The sequence below is a fragment of the Manacus candei genome, unplaced genomic scaffold (genome assembly GCF_025592945.1).
Source record: "Manacus candei isolate 608988 ecotype Guabito, Panama unplaced genomic scaffold, ASM2559294v1 h1tg000088l, whole genome shotgun sequence".
In the NCBI taxonomy this organism is placed as follows: Eukaryota; Metazoa; Chordata; class Aves; order Passeriformes; family Pipridae; genus Manacus; species Manacus candei.
Genome location: NW_026138136.1, coordinates 529933 through 557319, shown reverse-complemented (window position 1 = coordinate 557319; position 27387 = coordinate 529933). Strand labels below are relative to the sequence as shown.

The 27387-nt window shown below is 43.0% G+C and overlaps 1 protein-coding gene across 1 annotated transcript; it reads left to right on the top strand.

Annotated features, from left to right (window-relative positions):
• Positions 1 to 6175: 6175 nt before the first annotated feature.
• Positions 6176 to 20233, top strand: DIPK1C (divergent protein kinase domain 1C). The gene is made up of 4 exons (XM_051812797.1): positions 6176 to 6463; positions 11405 to 12082; positions 15915 to 16079; positions 17699 to 20233. Exons 1-4 carry the CDS (start codon positions 6281 to 6283, stop codon positions 17912 to 17914), a joined length of 1242 nt encoding a protein of 413 aa, XP_051668757.1. The 5' UTR covers positions 6176 to 6280; the 3' UTR covers positions 17915 to 20233.
• The last annotated feature ends 7154 nt before the right edge of the window (positions 20234 to 27387 follow it).

Here is a 27387-nt window from a genome sequence, read left to right as displayed (position 1 = left end):
AAACCTCTGGAAACAGCTGGGCTGCCTTTTAAATCTATGGCATAACAGGAATCGAGCAGGTGGTCTTTGCATATCTTAGGTCACTCTTGCCAGTAGAAACAAATTTAAAATCATCCCGGTGTAAATTCCTAACATAAACTCATTTCAAAGAGACTGCAGCCATAGAGCTGGTCTGATTTTAATATATTTGACAATATGGTAACTTTTCTGGCAGTATTAGCTGTAGAAATACCTTAATGCACTGAAATGTAAATCGGGTCATCTGACTGGAGAAGATGACACAACTTTTACTCTTTTGAGCTACCACATATCTAAATGATCACAGCCCTGTGAATGCCCTCTGTATATTATGGAAAATATTCTCCCATTTAAATTACTTTGGACTGTTCATGTAAATAACAGCACAATGCCACAGGAAAATAGCTTATTAGATGGTGGGGTTTTTTTTCTTTCTACATAACCCTAGTGCAACTTCTAAGTATTTCTGGCATTGCTTCAGAGACTCATAAATGGAGGCTACAAAGAGCCAGATTCAGTATTGGCATAATGAGATCACTTGGCTTGAACTTGGTGCAAAGACTAGAAACTGCATACAGAAAGACTGGAAAAGAATGTCAGCATTTTCCCTTCTTTGTTCTCCCTTTCACCATGGACAGACACACAACATGCCACACAGCAGCAAATTCCTTTGGAGAGCACCCTTTTAGACTAGGAAAATTGTTCTTAAGTCACTGATTCCAACTTTGTCTTACAGCTAATTTTCTTTTTGGTGACTGGTAGCACAAATAGGCAAAGAATGTAGCAGAGAACCAATAGGCAATACTGTGTCAGGCGTCATTTGTGATATTTGTACAAAAATTCCAGAAGATATTTTACATCTTTATTGTTCCACCTCATTCGAAGAATTGCAAGTGAACCACAATCTGCCACAGTGATTGCCAGGGTATCTTACTGGCTTCTCCAGGCAATACTGTTTCCAAATGAGAGGGGAAAATTGGCATGAGGTTAATAAAGAGATTAATTGGAAGGGGATATATGAGAAGAGCAGGACAATTAGAATCTACCATTTAGAATCTAGAAAGCTGTAAAAGGGAAGGAGAAAATAAATACCTTTGGCTTTCCTAGGCAACTATGCCTAAGAAATACCTGATGAAAGTAAAAAGCAAACAGGACAAAGCATATTACAAATTCTTTATTCTATATATGCACGGGAAAGCCTTTTCTGTCCAAACACTTTCTGTTGTTTAAATTGGTGAATTACCCCAGGCTTTTCCCTTGTCCACAAAGGTATACTCTGCATTTTATATTGTGCCATTTTTCTGCTTCTGGTTCACAGTGTGACCCAATAAACTCACTGCTCTCTGATACCATAAAACTTCTGTGAGTAGTTTGCAACACACTCTTTTTGATTAATGGCATAAATGAAAAAATACATTTGGATTCCTCTGGTAGACACAGTGCTCTGCGGGGGAATTTCACTGCCTAAAGGACATAGGCTCATGTTCAAACCTATGTCTAACCTTGTGATGTTTTTCAGTTGCTCAGCTTGGCCAAAGAAAATCAGAAAGAAATATTTGTGTTTTAAAATAGGTAAATCTGAACAGCACTCAAAAGTTTTTTGAGCTCCTAGCAGGAAAACAGTAGGTTCGTATGTGCTCTGTGAAAGATTGGCAGACACATACCCGATTTCCACAGACAACCTGGTGCTAATGACAGCGGGTGATAAAATCAATCAAATAGAACAATAATTCCTAATGAACCAGTTTTACATTTCATTAACTCGAGTGCCAAGGTAGTTCTTAATGACTGATTTACTTTGTTTCTTTTAAACTCTCATGAAGAATTAGGTAATTAGGAAAATAAGGTCTAACAGCAGCCTAATACAACTTGAGCCTGCAATGCAGTTTGTGTCTGCAGGTGATGAGAAACGTGTGGGCTTAGCAGCTCCTTGGACTGAGGACTCCTCATGGCCCTTGTCTGAGGAGCTGCTCAGCCCACACATGGACAGACAGCACAGGTAGACACCATGCCAGGCTCTTCACCGGTGGGTGTGGGTCAAGGCATCTCACTCCTGGCCACTGAACCCTGTGGTTATTCCTTCTCTGAACTGACATTATTGATGCACAATTTTGTGATATGCCCAACGCAGCGATGAAGAGGAGACCAACCTGATGCTGACATTGTGCTCTAACTAGTAATTCAAAGATTAATTGGGTAGGAACTTATACAGTTAGTCCTGATTATTTTTACTGTCCTTAGCGTTGCTTGCCTTAATTCAAATTCTACTGATTTATTTTCATCAAGTTTAATTCTGAGTTAAAATAAGAATAGGAATATAGCTTCCTTTGGGAACACAGGATTGCAACGTGAAACGGTCACATTTTAATACATACAGGAAGGAAAATTTCTCTGATGCAGAAGCCTTTTTTCAAAGGAAAATGTATATGGCACAGAGAGACACTCATACATATTTTACAGAAGTTGGACTACAATTAACTCTGTTAGTCTAAGAACCTTGAAGTTTAGGAAAACCTAAAACTAGACTTGAATTTCTCAGCTACCAATAAATTGTTATTAAAGGGTAAACCACCTGATACTAAAGCACCTAGGCTTTTACCTGTTATTAAATCCAAGCTTTCTGGGTCAATTCTTGATCTGTTCTAAAGGTCTCTGTGTACCTGCTACAAGAAGGTATGTATACACACACATATACATGTTTACCAGACTTGTCCAACTTTTCACACTGACTGAAGTCGGTGAGATATTTGAAAGTTCAGAGGCTGAACAACTAGATACAGTTGTTCAGCCTGAATGCTATATCAAAATCTTTTGTGAAGACAGGGCTTTATTGACTGCAAATGCCTCCTATGGGATTAACTGCACAATGAAACTAGTATACTATCTACTATGAGTATCATGCAACTTGCATTTGCTTCATTAAATTCCCTTCATCTTATACTTTTATTTTTTAATAAACTGTTAAAAACATTATTAAGACTACATTAAAACCCATTATTATTTTCTTAGTCTATTTCTTCACATTCCATAATCAAAGCAGCAGACAACTGTATGTTACAGGTAGAATTGCTCTTGCAGTGTGTAGCAGCTGTTCCCAAATCAAAGACGAGGATGTGGACTCCTTACAGACTGCCAAATTGAGTGAATTTTAGCTGGTATCCTGGGAGGAAATGAAGAGTGCAATCAAAAACCTACTGATGCTGACTGCTGATCCCTGATCCAGCTGCCAAGGGAGCAGTGGCAGCACATGGCTGGGGTGAAAACAGGGACAGGACTACTCCTTTCCACAACCATTTCCATTTAGATCACCGTACCCATAATAAGTCATTGCATCCTTAAGGGGCAGACATTTGATACAGCTGAGCCAGTGGGACAGTTCTGCCTCCAGCATCCCAGAGTGCCTGGCCCTGCAATGTGCCTCCCTGCACCAGCTCTGCCAGCATGCCTGGCAACATCTCCAGGGCCTGCTGACCTCTCTGAAAATAATCTCAGCAAGAAACAGCTTTACGTTTCTCTGACCTGTTGGTGAGTTAAGAAAGCTCATTTGGCAGCGAGGAATTTCTTTCACTGGCAGAAGGGGCTGGACTATGCAGGCAAGGCAAAGAGGAAAACAGGGAGGTGGCAGTGGAGGAGGAGAAAGGAACATCCTTGTTTTTTTTCAGCAGAAATTAGAGCAGCTCAGCTATGACACCTAACCAGGCCAGAATTATCTATATTTTATTCCTAGCTTAAAGTCAGAAGTAATTAAGATCTGTTTTCAGAACTATTGTTGAAACACAAGTAACACATATACAGAATTTTACGAACATGATATCTTTTGGGGAATGCTAACACATAGAAAAGTCAAGATCTACACTTTAAAATAGAGGTGGGTTTGTAGTGCCTAAACTATTACCCAGACAGCTTAGGACGAAGCAGTAGGGAGATACTCTGGTGCTTGAATTTCCCACAGCATCTGCATCCCTCTTATATGTGGGTCACACCTCAGGATTGTTCCAGGTATTAGTATGGTAGATCTGCAGTTTTCCCTCCTAGGTGGCAGCAGTCACTGGTGAAGGTTGGCTGAACTCAAGCCTAGCTGGTATCCCTGCAGAGGAATGGCTAAGCAACTCTCCCTCTTGCCCTTCCCCACTTATTGTCCTAGGAATTTCCAAACGAATACTCCAAACTGATCAGTGACAGCTCCTAAGAGCATTTGGTGTCAGACTGAGAAATAGGATTAAAAGTTTTCAGTTCCTAGCTGCCTAGTTGGTCTTTGCTGCTGGCCACATTTTCAAGAAACAGGCTGTATTGCCAGTGTCTCAAAAGGAACCCTCTCAGTAAAAGGACCAAGGAGGGAAAAAAGAAAATTTGAAAAGGATGGCCAAAAGCAGCTTCTGCAGGTGAAGAAATGAGATGATGGAGAGAGATGGAGCAAAACACATTAAGGATAGAAGACGTGGCTTGTGATAATGACTCTGCTTCTGATTCTCTTTGGAGATCAAAGTAGTTTTGCTCTCCTTGCATCTCCCTCCTCACTGCCAGTCTCTAGAAAGCTGTAGTATTTTCAGAAATACTTTTATCTTTCCATTTTCCTTTCTACCACAGTCTGCCATCTACTTAGAAGCTGTATTTCAAGCTCTCCTCTGCATGGTAGAGGAGAACTGCACTGACCATGTAAAAGGTGTAAAGAACAACAAGTTTGATGCACCTGTGGTCTTCCCCTCACTGTTTTAAGAGGTAAAATTAGATCATGTCAATAGAGACTCCTGCCTTTTTAATGATTTGTCAGGGAAATATTCTCATTGAGCACACAATATATACCACATGATGGTACACAATATATACCCCTAAACCTAGCTCTCCAACAGTGAACTTTCACTTTTTAACATTAGTTTACTAACAAAATGTGCACTGGAGCAACTTACTGATTAAAATAAGTCTATTGAATTATTATGCATTACTCCATTCATGGGCCATATTCTGCTATTCTCACTAATTTGGGGTAAATAATTTATCCTCAGAGTGTTTTCATTAACTGCAATTCATCTTCCAGCTATAGGATTGCAAGTAGCCTGAGGTAACAAACCATAAAGGGAAAGAAAAATGAACATGTTCCTCTTTCATCATATCTGACAGTAAACTTGAAGCAGATACCCTTATTACTTTGGACTGTACTTTAATATATTAATTTTCACACTGAAAACGGTGATGGTGAGATGCTGTCAAGTGGCAGCAAAGGGTGAAAAAAAAAGAATGTGGTGGTCTAAACAGAGACAGTGAACATCTGCATCTGGAGTGAGGAAAGTATGTCAAGATCTTGCCTGCTGCATAGGAATAAACATATGGGTCTTTGATCCCTTAGAGACTTTAACGAAGTCAAATATATTAGGGGCTGTCGCATGGTGCTGACGCCTTCTTAAAAAGAGATACGGTCACAGGTACTCTCTCTGCCGGATGGTAGGGAGACAATCTATCGCTACCAACACCCTTGGACCACGTACACCCTGCCCTCTTTCGGCGAAGCATTCAGCGGGACCGCTCCGCTGGCATTCCCCGCCGGCCGCCGAGGCGGCCGGGACACAGAGATGCTGGGCAAGGGCCAGCCTGCACCCGCGGCTGGGACACGGGGCGGGCAGGAGAGGCTATGGGAGCTTTTGGGGAATCGTGGAGGTGCGGAGTGCTGCGTTACTGAATGGGCACCTGAGACCCTTCTCTCTCTTCCTCTGTTAGCTCCGGGAGGATAAAACTGGAGAAGTTACTCTAGAATAAACTTTTTCATTGTCTTTTCCCATGTGTCGGGAGGCGAAGCTTTCACAAGAGGGACCCTTCCGTCTCCAGGCTGCCTCTTTCAAAGCGTCGGGCAGCCGCCTGGATGTGAACGAGTTCCCACAGCAGCATCCATCACCCGTCAAACCGCTTTTATTCTCGGGTGAGAAACTCGGAGAGGAGAGGCGGGGGGCACGGGCAGCAGCCGCCAAGTGGCTGTAGGGGCCGCTTGGCACAGGGGAGCGCAGACAAAAGCCGGCGGAACTACGTGGCTTAAATTCAAAAGGGGCGCTTCGGGCTCCGTCAGGGCAGTCCCGGCCCGGGGAGGGGGCGGGAGCGGGGCCGGGGCCGCGGGGACGCGCATCCCGGCGGCGGTGCGGGGGGCGATGGGCGCGGGCGGGGAGCGGGACGGGCGTGCGTGGGGCGCAGCTCGGAGCCCCCGGCCCCCGCCACCGCCGCTCGATCGGGGCCGCAGCAGCTGAAGCGGCCGCCCCAGCCCAGTCCCGGAGCGACGATGAGGGGCATCCCGGGCTTAAAGAGGCTGCGGCTCAAAATCTGGCGGCGATGCGCCCTGCTGCTGCTCCTCCTCTGGGCTGCCTGCTGGGTGGTGGTGAGCGCTGCGCTGTTCCTCTTCCACAGGAGCGTCTTCTCCGAGCGCTGCACGGACGAGAAAAGCCATCGGATCCTGGCCAGGCTGGTACGTGCTCCGGCGGGACGCGGGGCATCGCCCGGCAGGACGGGGCGCCGGCGGTCCGTCGGGGCTGCGCTGAGCCGAGCACCCGCTGCCGGCCGTGCCGCCCCTGCCCAGCTCCGGCCGCCGGAGGTGCCGCATTACCGGCGCCCCACGGTCCACACGGGCGGGTGGCTGCCTCCTTTACCTCCTTTCCTCTTTCCCTCCCTCTTTCCCTCCCTCCCTGCTTCCCTCCCCGAGGCGAGGTCAGGTGCAGGCGGCGGGCCGGATCCCTGGCGTGGGATGCGGGTGAGCTGCCCAAGCTCTTTGGAAAGGGCAGCTCGGCGTGCCGCACACTCCGGAGCGGGGGGGAAACCTTCCTCCGGGTGTTGGGGTTTTTTTCTTTGTTTGTTTGTTTTGTTTTTAGCCGAAAATGTCTATGGACAAAAGTCATCTTTCAAAAGTGCCAGGCAGCTTGTATCGCCGTCTTTATGTCTGGCGTGTAAAGGTGCGATTACTCAAAATTCAAGAAAGAATATTCACTAAAATTTCCCTTAGAAATAGTAATAAAGAGATTTAGGATTGTGTAGGAAACACTTTGAGAAGAGGAGCAGCTTGGGTCAATCCTTTGAGTTAAATTTTGTTTCTTAATGAGGGTATGTGTACTGCCAACGGTTAGGTGGGAAGAGAGAAATCCTAATGGGAATTAAATAATCTATTATTGCAAGCAAGCAAAAAGCTGATCATAGATTTCCTTAATTCTGTGTAATAAAGAAAGTGCAAGTATAGGCAGTGGTCCTAACAGAGTGTTTTTAATGGCAGTGAGTTCCAGTTTCTTTACCGCAGTAGCCAGCTCGAAGTACAGCTGAGCTCAGGTTTGCAGCTGAAGGAATGATTTCTGCCTCCTCCTTACGTGGTTGGGAAGATCACTGAGATATGGAGGAGCACGGAGCCGCCAAGCTCAGGGAGGTCCAGGTCCTTGCCATCACACTCGCCAGTAAAGAGATGGACTGAGACTTGTTGCTGTTCTTCAGTTTGGAGACGGTTAGGCACGCCTTCAAAAGCCCAGGCAGGGATCAGATTTCAGGCGCAAGCTTGGAAAGTTGTCTCTATTCGCTGAGTGACAGCTCAGTTACAGACCCTCCTTCCAGAGGAAGAGTAGCTGAGGTTGCTGTACTCATCTCTCTCTGTAGGTAAGTCTTCAGTACTACCGTTAAGGTTTGTAAAGCAACAGTTTTCCTAGATGATGTTAGAAAGGGATTGTCCTTCTAGTGGAATAATTAGAAAATGAGCTCATCTTCATCAGCCCACAAGTAAGTCTTTCGACATCTTCTGAGCAAGGCATGAGTTTTGCAGTTATAAAAGTGCAATTATCTATGAAACAAATAACCCGATAATTTGAGTCTCACGCTCTTTATTAAGCAAAAATCAGCCTCTAAGAAAAACTATCTTTCTAGTCATCTTTCATATTTTCAGTAGGAGATTAGATGAGCTATTTCAAGCAAGTTGGTGAAAATGCCCTAGCAAGTGGCATTTCCAAAGGTTTTATTTCCTTATTCTGAGTAAGATGTACACCTGTGCAGATGTGTACTGCACTGACAAGGCAGAAGTGGCACAGGGCATTTTGCAGGAACCAATTTGAACTCTCTCAAAAAAAAAAATCACTCTTTCCTAATGCCAATCTCATCTTCATTTACACTGAACACACTAAATCATAGCAATCAATTCCTGTTTCCTCTGGAGAAATCAATTAATTTTGATGCCTTCCAAACCTGGCTCAGTATTGCATTTACACAGGAGAAGTACTAGCTAACAAGGCAGAACATCAGTCTCAGGCCACTGATGGTGGTACAGTGAGTTATTTAAATTTATATAAATCCTTAGCAGGGTTTACATTAATTTAAGCTTTTACATTAATTTAAACCCAGCTTTTCCGAACTTATCTTGATAAGTGCACTAAGGGCATTAAAAATTATGTAGTCAAATTTAATCAGAAACATCCAAGCAAATCCAAACCGTACTTGTGTTTGCATTTTTCTGTAGTACAGCTGCTTCTCTATAAGAATTTTGGCTTGGTGTCACTTTCGTATTTTAGTTTTAAAAATCTGGCACTTAGTGGCATTCAAAGGGCAATCATTAGGTAGATTTAAAACTGTCTCATTGACAGGTCTCAAAATGCAGCCATTAAGACAGGAGTGGCAGCATGGAGGACCATTTCTGAAAGATTTCCCTGGGGAATTGATTCTTCTTTTTATCAACAATCACCGTGATGAATTACAATCTTGTATAGTGAAGTTTGCAGTTAGTGCAAAGGTTCCTGGGTTAGTAAATAATAAATCTGTATCACCTAGTTAAATGTTTTCAGTCCACCAGAATGTGTTTTAATACTGTAAAATGCAAGCTAATATGCTGGGGAGCACAATAGTGCTATGCCAGTATGATGGAAAATGGTCTTGTAAAACTGTATGTCTTTGGAAAGGATGTAAGGGTCAAATAATTGCTTCAAGATGAACTACCAGTGCAGACTATGCCTAAAAGGCATAGATAGAAAATATCTATGATAGAAAGTAGTTCAAACTTCTTGATTGCTTACTTGAGGGAGCCTTTTTGAAATCCTTGCTTGCTTTGGTGACGAGCAGAGAATGTTACATCTGGAAGGCCGCTCTGTGTTTCATCACTGTGAGACCATGAACTCCTTGATCAAGTTTTCTTCCACATATCCTAGTTTGCAAAACACTGCACAAGGTCATTGTAAAGAATACTATGAATTGGACATTCTTTGTCAGATACTAGGTTAATAATGAAAGATTTATAGGTTAAACTGAAAAATCAGCAGACAAGTCCTAAACAGCAACCAGGTTCAAAAAGGACTTGTCTCCTATGTCTGTGAAATGTGAGACTGCTTTTTCCACAACTACTTTTTCTCATTAATGCGATTAAGAACGACATGATGTCAATGCAAGAAAATAAGATACACATTTACATGTTTGACTACAGGTGATGGACATGTGTTCTAGATGTAAGAGGTCTATGCATGTGGACCCTCTAAGAGTGAACTTGATGGAGCACACTAAAACTGTCCATGGGGGCATGTGTTCACCCATGTGAACCCAATTACATGACTAAGTCCTAAATTCTCTTACTGTAGCAGAAGAGAGTTAGGTTGTGGTCTCTCAACAGAGTTTTAAACATTCTTATACTTACAATCCAAAGAAAACCCCCAAAATTCCTTCTGTTTGTAATTCTCTTTCTAATAATGCTTAGAGTTCCAGATGGTAAGAACTGCTAAACTACTTTTGCTAAGAAAACTATGTTTCCTATTTAAAAAGGTAGAGTAAAATTGTCTTAAATTCATAGGAGTGGATTTTCAAAAGCAGGAGCATTGATCTGCATGCTCTGAAGTCTGCAGACAGCCCAGTGAGTCTGCTTGGCCATCCTGATGCTGATGTCGATGCAGATGTGTGTGTGATTCACATGTGTGGACTCAGGGTCAGAACACTCATGCAAGAGTTTGCCTACCTGGCTCTCCTTGCTGGCAATGACTGTTCTCATTTGGCCTGTGAGAACATCAAAATACAAATAAATTTTATCCCTGTCTGAACTGCCCTCAGGGAGCTGTTGCAGTCAATTTATCACCATTCTTGGATTTTGGACTTAATCCTCCATCCATTCCCCTGTGTGTTGTTTAAGGTTGAACTCCAAATGTTGCTTGGCATCAGAACATATTCTTCTGGTGTACACACCTCATAGACTGTCCTAAGAAAATAATTTACTTGAATGTTATGATCATGTTCTTTGTGTATGTAACAGCAAGTCACAAGTGAGGTGGGGCTCAGGCAGCCACTGCAAGTTCTCCACATGCAGGGGGTCCAGCCAACTTGTTTAAATGAAGGTTCAAATGCCAGAAAGAAGTGAAGGCGGCTGACACTGTCAAGCTGCCTCCCAGATGTTTGGCTTTCTACACCACCTCATCTCTTCCCCTTTCACCAGAGACCTCTGATCATCCCCTCTACTGATTCATCCAAAGCAGTCCCTACAGCTGCACTTCTGAATGTCTATAGGAATGTATCGACTGCCTCCACTTTTGGAAATGATATCATGGAAACAATTATGGGTTGAGGGAAGGACTGGTGAGGGAATCCTTGCAGTTCTTGTATGAATTTGCAATGACCACTTAACTATCAAGCAGCAGTTTCCATGCTTCCACGGGGTTATTTCTTTACAGCTACAAAAAAAAATTAAGTATTCAAGCAATTAATATTAAAATTTCACTTCTGATAATTACATATAAAACCTGAAAAGTCAGTTTGTTCTGCAGATTATTGTTTTAATAATAAAATATAGTATATATTTTAAGATTCTGAAAGTTCTTGGTCCAAAAGGCATTGAGCACAACCTCTGTGTTTCCTGGTAGGGCAGGAGGAGGTTAGGACAGCTTCATTCAGGGCATGTTGAGTGCAAGGCTGAAACATGCAGGACTGTGGAAGAAACCAGAAATCCAGCTAGCCATGGATTTTCCTGTAGTTTAAGTGGAGATCTAATTCATGCTCTCCTGAACCTTCCAGAGAAGTCTTGCATTACTATGGAAGTTATCTCCTGTGCCTTAAAGTGTTACAGCCCATCATCTCATATAGCACAGACACGTGTGTTTAAAGTTTGTCTCACTGAACTCATATGTGTAAAACACTTCAAGGTAACAGGTCATTTAGTCCATTTCCTCACCCCTGAAAATCCTGTCCTTTAGCACCCCAAGAATCCCTGTTTCGAAGCAAGACTCCCCTAGTAAAAGGTCTCTAGAGATTTCTGAAAAACTATTGAGTGACCCAACGGCTGTAGAAGGTGTGTGTTTGCGGTTCCATGACTGCTGCAAACCTCTTGAGCTTAGGACTGTTGCTCATTATTTGTCTTTCTTCTGCATGGTCCATGGGCATATGGTTCTGCTATGAATATTCTGCTCTTTCACTCCAGTGTCTTGACTACAGCAGCGGAGCCCTGACTGGTGACCTCTGTGAAGACCTGTGCGTGGCACAGAAGCTGGTGTACAAACACTGCCTTTACTATGACAGAGGTAAGAAGGTCATTCAGGCCGATTGGAGAGGCCAGCCCATCATACTGAAATCCAAAAAAGAAGTCTTTTCCAGCTACCAGCACCTCGGTATGCTGGAGGAGGTGGAAACACAGGATATACCTGAAACTGAGCTTCTGCTGATGGTAGCTTTGGAGGTCAAAAATGCCTTGGGGCTAGAACTGTCTAATAGTACCATGGGGCCCCTGTGGACAAGGAAAAAGGGACCACGTTGGAAAGCACAGGTGGCCAGCATGTGGTCCTTGCTCCAGCAGGAAGAATATATCTACTTCAGTTTGCTGCAGGACTTCAGCAAACATGTGCTACGAATTATTGGCTCTTGTGGACACTTTTATGCTGTGGAGTATCTCACAGCTGGACATGCCTGGCACAAAACTCTTTTTCCCTTGGAAAACGTGATCGGTCCCTCCCTTACTGGACACAAAAGCAGGGTGAGAGCCATCACTGACATTGCACTCAGCTTTCTGGACATGGTGCAGCATTTTGATAATGATTTCTCTCACCGACTCCACCTGTGTGACATCAAACCAGAAAATTTCGCTATCAGGCATGATCTTACGGTAAGTTACATCTTTGGGATGGTGTTGCAGCAATTTGAAGTCAAAGTCTAGTCTGAAGGTGGCTGTGTAAAAATGACACTTCCCTCCTCCTACAGCTTTTGGCCAAGGTTTTGCAAAACCAATGCATTTACAAGCAGCAGGGGAGATCCTCTGCTTCTTTTCTGCTTTGCAGTGTGAACAGCCACGTTTCAGAGCACTAAATCCTGCTGCTTGTTTTGAGAACTGCTTGCTTACTTCTGTTTTGTTTCACCTCCTCAAAGGCACTGGTACCGACAGGGTCCCTTGGATGTGGTGAGGGATGCCTCCTGAAGGCAAGGGGATCTCAAAATCTGTGAATGAAGCTGTAATTTGAGTCATGGCAACTATTTTTGGTAGCGATGCCGAAAGGAAAAAACTGTTTGAATTTGAAAACTAAGGCTGAATTCTCTGGTCTGACACAAGGGGAACTCCCCACATCCAAGCACGCACATTTGTGTTTCAATGTTCAGCTTATCTGGTCTGGAAATTCTCCAAGGACAGCGACGGGAAAGTTCCTGCTACTGTTAACTCTTTGACTTTTCCTTGCACAGCTGTAACTCAGACCTGAGTAGCTATGCATGTTTTTGAAATAGTGACGTAGCTCAGCACCACATTGCTGCATGTATCTCACATTCTTCTGTGGACAGAAATTCCTCTGATTTCAGTTGGAATTGTGTCTACAGACTGGAGGCACTGTGCAGCGAGTAAGTGTTTGAACTAGGTTCCCAATTTGCAGTGGCATCAGTGGACTTTCTGCACTCTTAGTGAATATAAAGCATTTTCGGTGACTTTAATACTATTTTTAGTACTCACTGAGAGTTAATATTACACTTGTATCTTCAGAGTACTAGATAAACATTGCCTAAACATAGAGCCATTAGGAGCAGTTAGAGTGCTTTACCTTCACCCTTCTCTCCCCTCCCATTGTTTATTCAGTGCAATACGGCAGCTGAATAGGGAACAAGTGAGGAGCTACAGCAAGAAACTAAAATAAGCTGTAGCAGTATTTAGGCAAAGCCAGGTATAGCAGAAGTTCCTCCAGGCAGGCTTTGCCCAGCTTTCTCAGTTGCACAGGGCTACAGCTGTCTGTGGATGAGCACACACCAGAGCATCTGTTTTACAGCCTTCTTACAGGAAAAGAGATTTCATTTAGGAAAAGAGGAAGAATGCTGGATATGTCTTCCCTCACGAGTCCTTTTGGTGAGTCTTGCTTTGCCAGGATCTTCCAGTGACTTCTGGGGTCCAAAGAGACAAGAGACATTTTCTGGTATAGGTAAATATGATAATTTAATATTTCCTAGGAGAATTAATTAAGAAAAAATGAATTGCTGCTCACACATGGCACTCCCAGTTGTACATTACTTATAGCTTGGTGGTATTGTGCCATCAGACTGAGAGACAGGAGATACAGTCAGACAGCTGAGGGTGGGGAGAAGGACAGAGGGTGGGGGACAGGACAGAGAGTTTCTAATCAGTGATGGAGGAAGCAGAGTAAGAAGCAGAAATTCTGTGAAGTTTTACCAACCAGTTGCAGAATGGGAACACAGTAAGTCAGCCTCTTTTTTGTCCCTTATGTTTAAGAGATTTTTTTCACTTGCTGGTTTCCTGTGCTCTGTATAGGAAAATAATAAAGCCCATAATAGTACCGCTATTCCTTATTGGAGTAATGAGACCCCTAAAGCCCAAAGAAATGTGCCTAGAGTGCAGCAGTTTCACTTTGAGGATTATTTTCAAGTGGTGGGGATAAGGCTCCAGCTCTCACTCCAGCCTTTGCTTGCTCTCCTGCAGCAAAGGAGAGGAGAGGTCGCTGCCTGGTAGATCATCCAGGAGAATTTTAAGCTGCCATGGAGCTGCCATAAGGTGCAGAGTTGGAAGGAGGTTTTGGGTGAATGCACAGTGCTCTGGGAGAGCTTCCTCTTTTACACCCACCTCAAAGAGAACTGGAAAGATTACAGCACCTTAAACATGACATTAAATCAGGTCAGGAACCAAGTTGGGTCCTTGCTGCAATTCCTGAGGTACCTTCTTCATCAATTGCAATCATAACAAACCCCACCAAAATGTAGCCGATCATAGGTAGTGTCACCCAGATCTGTTTTCACAGGGATTGGCTGGATGCCCACACTACATTTTTGTAACAGATGAACTTCAGTGAAGCCGCTGAACCCTTTGGCAGCTGTGTGTTTGGGAACCAGGGCTGGTTTTCCTAGCAGAGCAATGGATCGAACGGTCAAATGTACTCAGTGCTGGCAAAGACTCCCCCCACCTGGGAGATGATGCAGCAACTCTATGACTGGGGAAACCCTGCACTGCTTTCACGGTCTCTTCTCCAAAGAACTGAACAGCAAAACAGGAGAAAGCTTAAGGAAATAAAGAAGAAAAGAAAAAAAAGATTTGCCTGTTCAAATGTGTGAAATTCCTTAGGATATGTCATCATCATAAAGCTCCAAAAAGCCTAAAAATAGTTGAGTTTTTAAGCTATACCTCATTTCTTCAGAATTTTTCCTTAGGGAAAAAGGACTAGAATAAAATGAAGATTAGACCATGTTCTTTTTCTGCCCATGGTAGGTTTATTTGGGCTTCTACCAAACCAGACATGTTTAGTTCCTGGTGTTGATCCAGTTGCTGTTCCAGTCACACAGTTCAGTTTCCCCCGTTATTTGGGTGGTTAAATCTTAAAAATTAGACTACCATTTGAGCCCAAGTAACTCTGCTTTGCCCAGGTCCGAGATATTTTCCTCAAGGAAAATGTGTGTTAGATGCTGCAAGGGAGCATCCCCAATTTAAGTGTGAAAAGCAGCTGTGAACATTCACTGATTGCACATCCATGATGACTCTGGAAGGAGGCTGCTTTCCCTGTGGTCACCTACAGTTTGTCTCACATCAAGCAGCTGCCATCCCCTTACTGAATTGCCTTCCCTCTTTATTGCTGGGATTTTTTTAAGTGGAGCATTCATGGATGGAGTGACACTGGCGGAAACTGGGACTACAGCCCTTTGCTCCCAGAGTGGTCTCACCCCCAACACAGGCAGCAGTTCTGCAAACCACTTTGTGTTATATATTCACTGCTTTTGTGATCCTTGTGTCAGGATGAGAAAAGTGATTGATCCCTTCAGTCATGTTTTTTCTGCTGTGACCAGCTTCTGGCTGGACTCTGCTATGGGACGTATTTCTGGACAAGCAGAACAAGAACTGTGCACAGTAAGTGTGTCAAACCATAGCAATAGGACTGGGCAAAGCCAGAACCAGCTTTCAGCGAAGTTAGGGGTCTCTTTCTGCAGCTGAACAGACTCAAAACCACTGAATACAGGGGCAGGTTTGCTGGAGCAGTACCAGGTGCAGCTAACCCTGGGCGTGCCACTGCTCCCCTCCACAGAGGCAGAGTCAGGGGTTTAGTCTGAATGCTGAGTTGTGAAGTGATACCATCTGGCCCATGGATAACTGTGCACCATCATATAATTAAAAGCTTAAGGTGCCATCTGCATATGCTGCACCAGCAAGTAAATCAGTTTTCGGGATGAATAGTTCCAGCTTAAAGCAAATCAATCCAATTGATCCCAGGGAGGCATATTGCCCACAAATAATTTTCCCACTCCCAGTGTCATAAACATTGGCTGTTTTTGTTTAAAAAGTGGTATTTATAAGGCTAGTGCAGCTCAGTTAAGTGAAATAAGGCCCTTTCATTTTGATCCCAGTTCCTCACTGGCAGATGCTCTTACACAACATTTCCAGAAGCAAGGAGCAAAGAATGCCTGCTCAGCCCTGTCCTATGGTTTATGCTGTGCCAGATCTCATGGGTTGTTTTGATCCACAGGTGGTGGCCATTGATGTGGATATGGCCTTTTTTGAACCCAAAATGAGGGACATCCTCGAACAGAATTGCACAGGAGACGAAGATTGTAATTTTTTTGATTGCTTTTCAAAATGTAATCTGAAAATAAGAAAATGTGGAGCACAGAGAGCCAATAACAACTTGCAAGTGAGTAGACACAGCTGTTTTATGCATCCCTTTCTTTTAAAATCACATTGACAATAAAATGCTTGATATGTACTAGGAGACTGTGAGATGAAGACAGTCGGGTTTTTAAATGCCTCCACATAAGTATCAGTCCTGTTCAGAAATCTCATCTTGGGGCATGCAGACAGATCTTTATATTCACTAGTGCTTATCTGCCATGTTTTTATGTAGCTGTTAGCACAGTGCCTCAGACAGGAGAGCAAAGTAGGGGGAGGGAATTAGCATTACCTTCTCCACTGATAGTAAAGACACATCCTCAAGTTGCACCTCAAATACTCTGTTCAGTTCTAGGCTCCTCAGTTCAAGAAAGACACTAAGGTGCTGGAGCAAGTCCAGAGAAGGGCAACAGAGCCTATGAAGGGTCTGGAGAACAAGTGTTATGAGGAGAGGCTGAGGGAGCCTGGAGAAAAGAAGGCTCAAGGACATCTTATTGCTCTTTACAACTACCTGAAAGGAGGTTGTAGTGAGTTGGGGGTCAGCCTCTTCTCCTGGGTAACATGAAATAGGACAAAATGAAATGACAAGAAGTTGCACCAGGGGAGGTTTAGTTTGGATGTTAGGAAAAATTCCTTTACTGAAAGGGTGGCCAGGCATTGCACCAGCTGTCCAGAGAAGTGGTGGAATCACCATCCCTGGAAGTGTTCAAAAAACTTGTAGATATGGCATTTAGGGCCATGGTTTAGTGGTAGACTTGGCAGTACTGCACTGACAGCTGGACTCGATGATCTTAAAGGTCTTTTCCAACCTCAGTGATGCTATGATTCTGTGAAAGTCAGGGCTGTCCAAATCTCCAGAGGTAATAGGTGATTATAGTGGAAAGGGGTGTCCACGGGCTTCTTGACCCTGGGATGAAGTGTCTTACAGCTCACCCAGCTTGTGTTGCTGGGAGGCACTAACACAACAGAGGGGTTTGGGGAGTGTAGCTTGTTGGCCTTTTGCCTCCATCTCCCACCCCTTCACCCTCACCACTTGTTATGCAGAATCATAAAATTGTTTAGGTTGGAAAAGACCTTTAAGATCATTGAGTCTAACCATTAACCCAGCACTGCAAAGTCCACCACTAAATCATGACCCTAAGTGCCACATCTATACATCTTTTAAATACCTCCTGGGATGGAGACTCATACAATTCTCTGGGCATCCTGTTCCAATGTTTGGCAACCATTCTGGTAAAGAAATTTTTCCTAATATCCAACCTAAACCTCCCCTGGCACAACTTGAGGCTGTTTCCCCTTGTCATATTGCTTGTCACTCGGGAGTACAGACCAACCTACACCTCACTACAACCTCCTTTGAGGCAGTTGTAGAGAAAGGTAAGGTCCTCCCTCAGCATCCTTTTCTCTGGGCTAAACAACCCCAGCTTCCTCAACCACTCATAAGATTTGTGAAGTACAGGAGCAATCTGAGAAGGAGGGGCATTTCTCAGCTAGAGTGTAACCTGTGTGGATGCTTCTTTTCTATGCCTTTCTCTTCGAATGGCTAGAGGCATTTTGGATTCAGATGACATTTTGTTACAGTCCCAGGGAAACAGCAGGGCATTAGCTGTAGCTACAACAATCTGCTCTTTTTCCTTTTCTCAGGTAATCTGTGACAAAATATTCCGTCACTGGTTTTCCCCAAATCTCAGAGGACCGTTGGTTTCCCTCCCCCTGCAGCTGCAGCTGCAGAAAGCTGTGCAGGAGTGTGCTCAGCCGGGGCACATGGACACCGCCGGGCACCAGAGGACTCTGAAATCTCTCTCTGAGTTATACCACCTGCTTCAGGTCACTCAACAAGAACTGCAAAGGGCAGAGTAGACACAAAAGGCAGGACTGCAAAGGCTACACGCTAGTCTCTCTGCCATCCCTCCTACCCACTGTACATTTACAGCACAGAGATTGCTTTTCTGCTATGCAAATGAAAATTCATGGCTGCAGGTGTGGCACATGCTCTTAATATCCTATCAAGTGTGAAATTGTTTTGCGTTACCTGGATTCTGTTCTTGCTTATTTTCCTGAGCTAGCACTATACCTCTCCATCAGAATTCAGCACACCATTCACTTACCAAGAGCTGTAGACGCTGCATCTGTCTGAGAGTGGTGCTCAGAGTGAGGATGCATCTACAGAAGAAAAGTGTAAGTGCAGCAAAACTACTGTCGATAACTAAAAGAGTGGATGGGTGTGGATAAGTACATGCATGGTGCTTGTTTAAATTTCTCTGTAGAATGAGTTTTTTTTAAAGTAGGGACAGAGTGCTCTGTGTGATAATAAAAAAAAAAAGGATCTCAAATAGGGAAATGTGTTTTCACGTGAGCAAAGGGTTGCTTTTGTAGGAAGTAGTCCTGTCTGATGTCCTCAAATGCATTTTCTCTGGGGCATTGCATTACCTGTGCGATAGATAACTTTCTGGGGAGAAATTATATAAAGCTACTTCGGGCTTTTCTAGAGCAAAATAATTATACCCTTGCTGAGTTCCCATGTGGGTACTCATATTCTGCAGCGCAGAGGTATGAATAATGCCACTGGATTTTCCCATGTGAACAAGCCCTCAGGCACTTGTACATCAGAGCACTTGATAAGAAGCACTCCTTTGCCAGAGAGCAGAATTACCCAGGAATGTCAACAATCTGTCCTTTGCACTGAACAGAACAATATCCAGACCCAGAGTTGTCTTCCACAGTATTTTTTTAATGAACAAAGAGAAAATTTTTGTATTAATTCATAATCTTGCAATGAGTTACATAAATAAAGATCCCTAGATTAATTTACAATCATTAACTTTGCCTTTTAAATGTGCATAGCTGGCGGTGCAGAATCTGACACACAGGTTCAGAAGACACTGCATGTGCTTAGGCCCAGTACTGGGCAATGTACCCAAAAGCTGCATGAGGAATTAAAAACCCCACAACCAGAAAACCCAGCAGCCTATGACAGCCCTTGGCTCAGAAGGACTCTTCAGTGTTAAGACTGACAATACAGATTTTTGGATGTGACACACATAACAACACTTAATCTCTTTCATCTTTACATCCCTCAGCCTTGTGACAGCCATGAAGCCTGTGAGAACTAATTATACATAGACTTTCTGTTTCTGGAGTGGTTCTTTAAAGTAATGTTAAAGATTGCCTTGATCAGAAAAATAGGAGCTGCTTAGGAGACCTCAGTCTCCTAAAAATTAGGTCAAATTTTCAGACTAGTGCTAGGTCTATTTTATATTTCTTGCAATAAACTACCATATTTTTTAAAATCATGCAAGTCCTTAGAAAGCTCATAGCAAGAGCAATGTCAGCTGCCTTTCCTGGGGCTGGACAAACTGGTGTTAAGTCAGAGCTACAGCTTAGGAGCTCCTGACTGGTAAAGCTGTACTCAGTCCACACTTCTCCTCTACCCAGGCAGAGAATGTTTCAATACTTTAAGATCATCCTTTGCAAAAGCGGGAAGACAAAGCAGAATAAGAAGAAACATGAACTCCAGAACTAGCCCTGTTGCAAAGTCACAAAATTGATAGAGAAAATAATTAAGGTAAATTAAATAAATTATGGTAAAGGTTTGGGGATAGATAAAGTATCAGGTATATAGAAGATAAGGAAAAAGAGTTGAAGGAGAAATAGAAAAAAGAAGTAAAAAATATAGGCCCCTTTGTGAAAACATGATTTATGATGCCAGATTGAATAAAATAGCCTTCAGTCTGAAGAAGAAGAGACTGAAGGTAAGTACAGTAACTCTCTTCAGAAACAGAAGGAAGGTGATAAAAGAGAATAATAGAGAAGTGCCCTGTCCAGATTTCCTTGGTGGATGTGACCAGCAATGAGCTTAAATTGTAGCAAGTTAAAAATCAGGTTAGACATGGGTTACAGGCTTCCTGATAGAAAGGAAGAGTGAAGATATGGCACAGATCATCTGGGAAAACTTCAGACTTCACAAGCTGTGATTTCTAACTACAAGCAAGAGTGAGTGCCTGTCAGGAATTATGTACATGCAGTTAGTTATATTGATGCTGCTACCGTGAGGTAACCTTTTATTTCCCAGTCCTGTGATTATGTTATTACCAGGTTATGTTTGTGCTCTTGTGACTCCCTCACAACAAAATCCCCACTTCTGAGACACAAGGAGACATAAGTCTCCTTTATCTTACATGTACAAATCCATGGGGTCCCCTGAGAGGGGAAGGCACAGATCTCGAATGGTGCAAATGATGCTACAGAGCCTGCTGGTGTGATCAGGGTCCACGTGTTCCCCACACAGCATTGCTGCTGATTGCACCTTGCTAGATCAGGAGTGACTCAGTCTATATCCCAAGCACTGCTGGGAAACCTGAAGATCTTATACACTATTGCTTTCCTGTTTCTATGGTCCCATTCTTTCCTCCTTCCCAAGCTTGGAGGGTGCCTTCAGGGAAAAGCAAGCATCACACCGACGCTCAGTGCTTTGCAGTGTTATGCTCCACCATGGCAGGGCTCCTCCTCCGATTTTCATGTTTGCATTTGGGACAGGGTAAATTTCTGTTGGACGAGAGGTTCCACTTTTAAAACAGGTGGAAATAATGTAGTGAAATGAAAACTGGCGGCAGTCAAGTACTGGTGGAATGTCACTCTCCTCAGAAGGTCTTTCTCCTTGCAGGATATAGGAAGGGAAGCTGCCTTTGACAGATTTCTCTAACCCCCTCAGGGCCTGGCTGCAGCCACCTCTACCTGATAGGGACCTCCTTCCCCCACACCAGACTTTCCCAGAACATTAGGTTTCACTTCTTTTCAGGATACAGAGAATAATCCTCAGAAACCTCCCAAGAGCAACACAAATGGGTTATTTGTACTTGGCTGGGCTGTGAGATTGCATATCACTGATGCAGTCAGCTCTGGCTGGCTTTGGTATACGCCTTCACCAGTAAGTGGAAGGGCAAGGAGAATCTGACAGGCTGTGTGAACACAGGGCTTGGTTCTTCGCTGCCTGTCCCGCACTTTGTAAAGTCACTAAATCCTGGGAAACAGAAGAGGCAAATACTACCAGTGAAGCAAATGAAATATTACAATTTAATTAGCACAGATACCGGTGACCAAAGCAGGAATAAAACAGTAGTTGTGCCTTTATCTCCCTGGGGCAGAAAGAGAAGAAAATTAAGACACTGCTTTAGTTGCCATTTACCTTAAGGAGGCAAGTGAAAATTTCTGTCATTTGAGCCTGTATGGTTTTAAAGCCAGGTTTTTTTGGTGCAAATATCTAATTTTTTTTTTAATGGAAAAATTTATACACATGTGTGACAAGAAAGAATGGGCCTGGTGCTGCCTTCTGATGAAGCCCCTTTCATACTGCTTTGGCAGCACTGCCCACTAAAAATAGTGCTGGTATGAAGAGATACCCAGCTGGCCTGTATTGCGGAGGACACGGCCAGGTTAGGTGGATGTTGAGTGAGAGTACTGTGGGCTGTTGAACCCTGGGCTGCCCACACGATTTGTTGCAATACAACAACCAGGAGTGGGAGCCAGGATATTCTGCAGTGAAGCATTCCTGGGCTGTGGTCAGAAAATGAAAAGTTGCCCTAAACGATATCTTGCATTACAAAAGTATTTTTTTAAACATGAAAACTGTCAATTTAAAGTGCTTTTAGGCTGATTTTGAAAATGCTTAACATAGTCAGTTTTGTCACTTTCTGTTTGGAAAAAAATTGCAAGTTGTTTTCTCAGTTTTAGTTACTTCACACTGAAAAAGTTTGCAAAGCAAAAAAGGCAAAGATCGAAATGAATCGCAATTTAAAACCCAGTGTTTCGTCTGGTCTACACAGTGAAGCTTGCTAGTATCTTCAGCTTTTTCTGATGTTTACTTTTCATCCCAATTCAGATGAGAAAACAGAGACTTTTTCACTTAGCCCTGATGGTCAGATTCAGAAAAGAGGAGATCCACATACAGTCTTTGAAGGCACCTTTTTTATCCGCTTCATTTCTGCGTACTGGCCATGCTGTTAACTTGGGCTGCAATGCTTTCTGCTTGGTTTTTCTCTCTTTCAGGTGTCTCCAAAGCACATTCCTACTGGCATCCCTCTTTGGCTCTTAGTTCACCATAGGCTGTGAAGTCACAGATTGCATAAGATTCTTCTCGCTGTTCACCCCTTCCATATAAAAGATGACTTATAAATTTTCACTGGTAGGATTTGGTTGCACTGAGAAGCCACTTCAGTCTAAGTTGTCTGTTCCCATTTAATTGATCTCAGCCCCACTTCTTTGCTCAGTCAGTCTGTTACCAAATCCTTTTTGCCCTATAAAAGTGGCATTACCTCTTGATTAATTTCTACCACTTGCTGCAGTAGTGCCTTACTCAGCAACTGTCTCCCCGTATTTATGGCTCTCTGTGAAACAGGAATGGCATTAAGTCATTGTTTATTCCTTCCTTGAATCTCGGTTAGCAGCATGTGCTTCAACTTTGCAATAATCACTGTCTGTTCCCACATTTTACAAGAAGTGAGTCCAGTTGGAGGACTACCTCATCTTGAGGAAATCTTTAGGAGAGATAAATTGAACCCTTTGCTCAAGATTTTCACAGGACTACTTCTTGATTTTCTCTAAATGGCATTTTATGCTCTGCAGAAAGCATCTACAAGCAATAGTCCTGCACCAGGATGATGTAAAACAGAGTAAAACTCCTTGCCCTAAAGGATTTATGTGGTTCCCCTTGTGTTTTGAGGTTGACTTAATGGTAACTAACCCAGAAAAGCAGGTCGTTGCTATAACTAGAGGTTTCCTTACAGAGATTATAGCGTGAATTCGTGAACTCCCCCTTCACTGAGAGCATTCAGATACTTTGCTGGAGGCACCACTAGAGATAACAACAGGTATTTGGGACTGGGAGAGAACAGAGGGAAGGGTTTGTTTTCTTTTGATTAGAAACATTAACTGAACAAAGTACTTCCTAAAGGTGAAAAACGGGATCACAAACTTGAATGAGTTAGGCACTCCTGTCTGATTTTTTGTTTCCTTTGTTATAAAGTGTAGGCCCAAGCTGCCCTATTTATTTTTACATAGTTAAAGGGAAAAAAAGGGTTAAAGAACCCACATTGCAGGTTGCCTGTCTTTCAGCAGATCATATTGTTTTATGTAATGGGCAGGAAGGCGATAAATTGCAGCTTTTAATGAGTATCAGGCTGTAACACGGGAGCCTTGTGGTTGTAATATCAGTTTATGCATCTGGACAACCAACTATAAAATAAACCCATAACCAGTGTCAGTGGAAGCACACAATCAGATTAGCCACCTCGGCAGATGCTCTCATAAGCCTAAAACAGATGAATGATGAATCAGTCCCCTCTGTCGGAACTGACCTCTAGTGAGTCCAAGCAGTAAGCAGAGTCACTCTGCAGAAGCCTCAGATGCTGCCACTTTCCTGGGTCCTCAGTGAAATCAGGAGAAAGGCTACTGGGCTTTCAGCAGCAGCAAAAAGGCAGCAACACGTAGAGAGGGAAAGAACAAGAATTTTCACTTGGGAGAGTGAAAATCCAGGACAACTGAAGTCAGAACCAAAGCTAATGAGAGACTCCATACTGAAAAATCAGAGAATGCCAATAAATTGATTGAAAAAAAAATCCCGAATTCTATTGTAGTTCTTTAAAATAAAAGAAAACAACAGTACAGTGGATGTAGTGGAAGCACCTCCAAAGCCATTTGCTATGTGTGTCTAAGGATCTGTCAAGTAGACTGCAGAACTGTATAATGAGATCTGCAGCCTAAAGGCTAGACAGAATAAAATAACCTAGCAAAAGCTTTTAGAACTACTATTTACATAAATGTAGAAAGCTGCCTTAATTAGTAACAGCCTATGTCAGCCAAAAAAAAAAAAATAAAAGAGGAAAGAGTCCTTTTCTCACTGAAAGTGTTATTATGTCTATAAATTAAAGTATGGCAAAATGCTGAAATCCCTGAAAGGCTACACTCCATAATCCTGTGGTTTACTTAAAGTTTTGATCCTGCAGGCTTGGGCCCAGAAGCAGCAGAGTGATTGCTGAGCTCCTTTAAAAGCCGTGATTCTTGGTGCCTTCTGCAGTATACTTTGAGCTCCTTTTCCTGTAAACTAGAGGGGCTTTTTCCTACAGTACAAACTGTACCTAAGTGATGTTGGCAGCCAGAAGGATGTGCATATGATCCAGCGCATAATCACTTCCACAAGCATCTGCTGCTAGTGCTTTCAAGATACATGTAATCCAAGCTGGAGACTGTTGCGAATACCTCTCATTTTCCCTTGCTGGTTCCTTAGTGGTTTGCTTCCAGCTAGTTAGAAACAGAATCTCCCATCCTGCTTAAATTGGTTATAATCTCTCCAAGATTCATGCTACAGCAGGAAAAGAGCAAACTGCGTTGAGTTCAGGATGGGTTCATTCTCTTAAAGGTACGACATGCAAAGCTGCAGGAAAGAACAGAGGTCAATTTTTATTTCTAAAGAGGAGGTTCTCTGGCTAAATATAAGTAGCTGACAAAATAGGTGTTTCAACCAATATCCCATGTACATTTATGAGTTAACATTTTTCTGTATCTGCATAATTCAAAGCCCTCTGCTTCTTTGCCATTCAAAAGAAAATTAAAAAAGCACAGGGTGTTTACTACTATGAATTTCACAGGTATACCAATTACTTCTTTCCCATTTCTATGTCAGATATTTTGGGTTGTATCTTTGTCCTTAGGAAATTGATATTTTCCATTATCCCAAGAAAGTGAATAGCTGGGAATAGGCAGTTTTAATTTTTTCTCTTGTTCAAGGGTTATTAAGCACCATTCTAATCTTGCAGGGAGTTATCAGTGGTTAAACATTTATTACATGAACCAGGGCCCATTTAATGGCCTCAAAGGTCTAACAATAACTAAATAAATATCCAAGTAATTACTCCAGTGTTCAGAATTTCTCTTTTAAAGTAATGATACCAGTTTTAGCCTACCTGATTCTAGATTACATATGCACAAGTAAGTGCTTTGCCAAACCTATGTTCAGACGTCCATTCACATGGATTCTGCCTGCCTCTGAGACTTGGCAAAACTGTGCATCTGGAACAGAGGATAGAGGAGCACAAACCAACCCTTGCAAACTTATATTCGTGGTCTTCCTGTTAGTCATCGTATTCTATTGGTTGTGGAGTAAAGGCAGTGTGTGTACACATGGACACTTGTGCATCAGTTTGTTACAAATGCTTGGTGGACAAACAACAAATGCCTGTTTTTTTATTTTTCATATTATATTCTATATAAATTGGGGAAATGCAAGAGTAATTAGAAATATGAACGAGCATCGCACAGTGCATAGGAATAATGAAAAATTAGCAGAATGTTTAATGTGCATTTTTACATATTGATTTCACTGAGCTTTCTTAAGTAATTAAAGAGTTACGTTTCTTGGATCAGATTCTAGTTTCCAACTCTTAGAAAATATTGGATAAACAGTATTATATTAGCCAAACCAATATCACTGAAGAAGTATGCAAGTATACTGCATGAATTTCCATTGCCATTTCAGTTGATATCTTTCAAAAGCGAAGAAATGAAGCCAAGAGCCAGACAGGACAGTGATAAGCTCTCCTGAAAAGCCAGCAAATGGACTCTGCAGGGACAGATCTTCAGTCCCACCTCATTCATTTTCTATTAGTTTTCCCTTGAGTATGAAGTCACATGTGATACTAGCATGTTTTAGGGCTCAAGCTGAATTTACAGCAACATAATTCACTGGCATTTTAGTGCATGCTCTTGATTCATGTCAGCAGGAGAGCAGGGGCTCCTTGTGTTTTAAATGGGCAGAGGTAGGAGTAATATAAACAATAAGCTCATTTAATAAAAGGGAGAATACAGACATATAACCAGAGCCCAGTGGGTTTTCTCCTTTCCTTAGCTTTGTCTATGAAAAGGATGCCATGACTGCACCACTTGGATGCCATGTAGGGATGCTCCTCAAGGACTGTGGCACAGCCCATTGCTATCCCTTCATACATGGTGGCTCAGTGATGATGCCTGGCACGCTGGCAATGAGTCTGGGCTCTGCTTGTGCCTCAGGAAGCCCCTCTTGGCTCTGGGGTAGGGCAGGGAGCTCAAGGACTCTCCCACACCTGGACAAGGAACAGACAGATGAGGCTGACCTGTTGATTGAAGGCTGTAGCTTGACCTCTCTCCTACAATAGTGCTGAGCATTAGACAATGAGTTACAAACATTCACTCTACCAGTCCTTGATTGCAAGCTCACTGGGAAATAAAAGCTACTTCTCAAATAGACCTTCACAGGGAGATGGTGGATGAGTCTCTAACACTGTTCCCAGTGCTGAAGTGTCTCCTCCAGGAAAGTTTCTCTCCTCGATGAGATCCTTCTCAGTCCCAGTACACTGGTGGGGACCTCACCCCATCTTGCTCTTCTGGCTGCAAAACAGTCTTTTCCATGCTGAGACTGGTGTCTCAGAGGAACACCACACTCATGCCAAGAAGGGCAGTAAAAGAACACAAAACAAAGGTGGCATGATAGAGGTTCCTCATCTGTTGATTTCACCCATCCCACAGATCCAGGATTTTCCCAGCCTTCACACAAACTTTGCTAAGACCTGCTCTTATAACATAGACTGCTGCAAAAAGATTGTCGGGGTGAATTTAATACTATCTGCTTTTTCACGTGGGAAGTGGATAAGAATTGTCTGAATAATCCATACAAATAAGGTAGTCTTTTTGGAAAGTATAAAGGAAGAGGAAGAATTTGTTAGGCTCTATCCTTTCATATTATAGACAGCAAAGCACTGCAAGGCTGTGTCTAATTTACAGTCCAGGAGTTCACAGAGCTGTCAGCCAGGTCAGATGCCATCTCTGTAAGCAACGGGGATTTAAGTGCACACACCCCCCTCTCTGGGCATTTGGATAAAAGTCTGGTAGATGGAGTGTGCAACTACAGGCTATAAATATTTAAACTAGCTGATCTGAGTGAGTGTTCTCAAGCTGCAAAGATGCTGGAGCACAGAGCAGAGCTGGAGCAATGCCAAATCAATAGGTATGGGCTTTTAAAGGGTGCTTGTATGGATCTCTGGACACTTGTGGTACTATGAAGTGCTTGCTATTAAAACCAGAAGATAACAGTGTCTTTTCATCAGAGGAAGCAAGCCCTACAAAAAAACCACCCTACATCCTCTCTCTTGCACAGGAACAGGGAAGATTATTATGAGAGGAGGCTGAGAGGGCTGTGCTTGTTTAGCCTTAAGAAGTGACTGCTATGTACAGCTAATGGGAGCAGGTACAGAAGATGGAGCCAAACTCTCCTTGGAAGTGCCCGATGGCAGGAAAAGAGACAACAG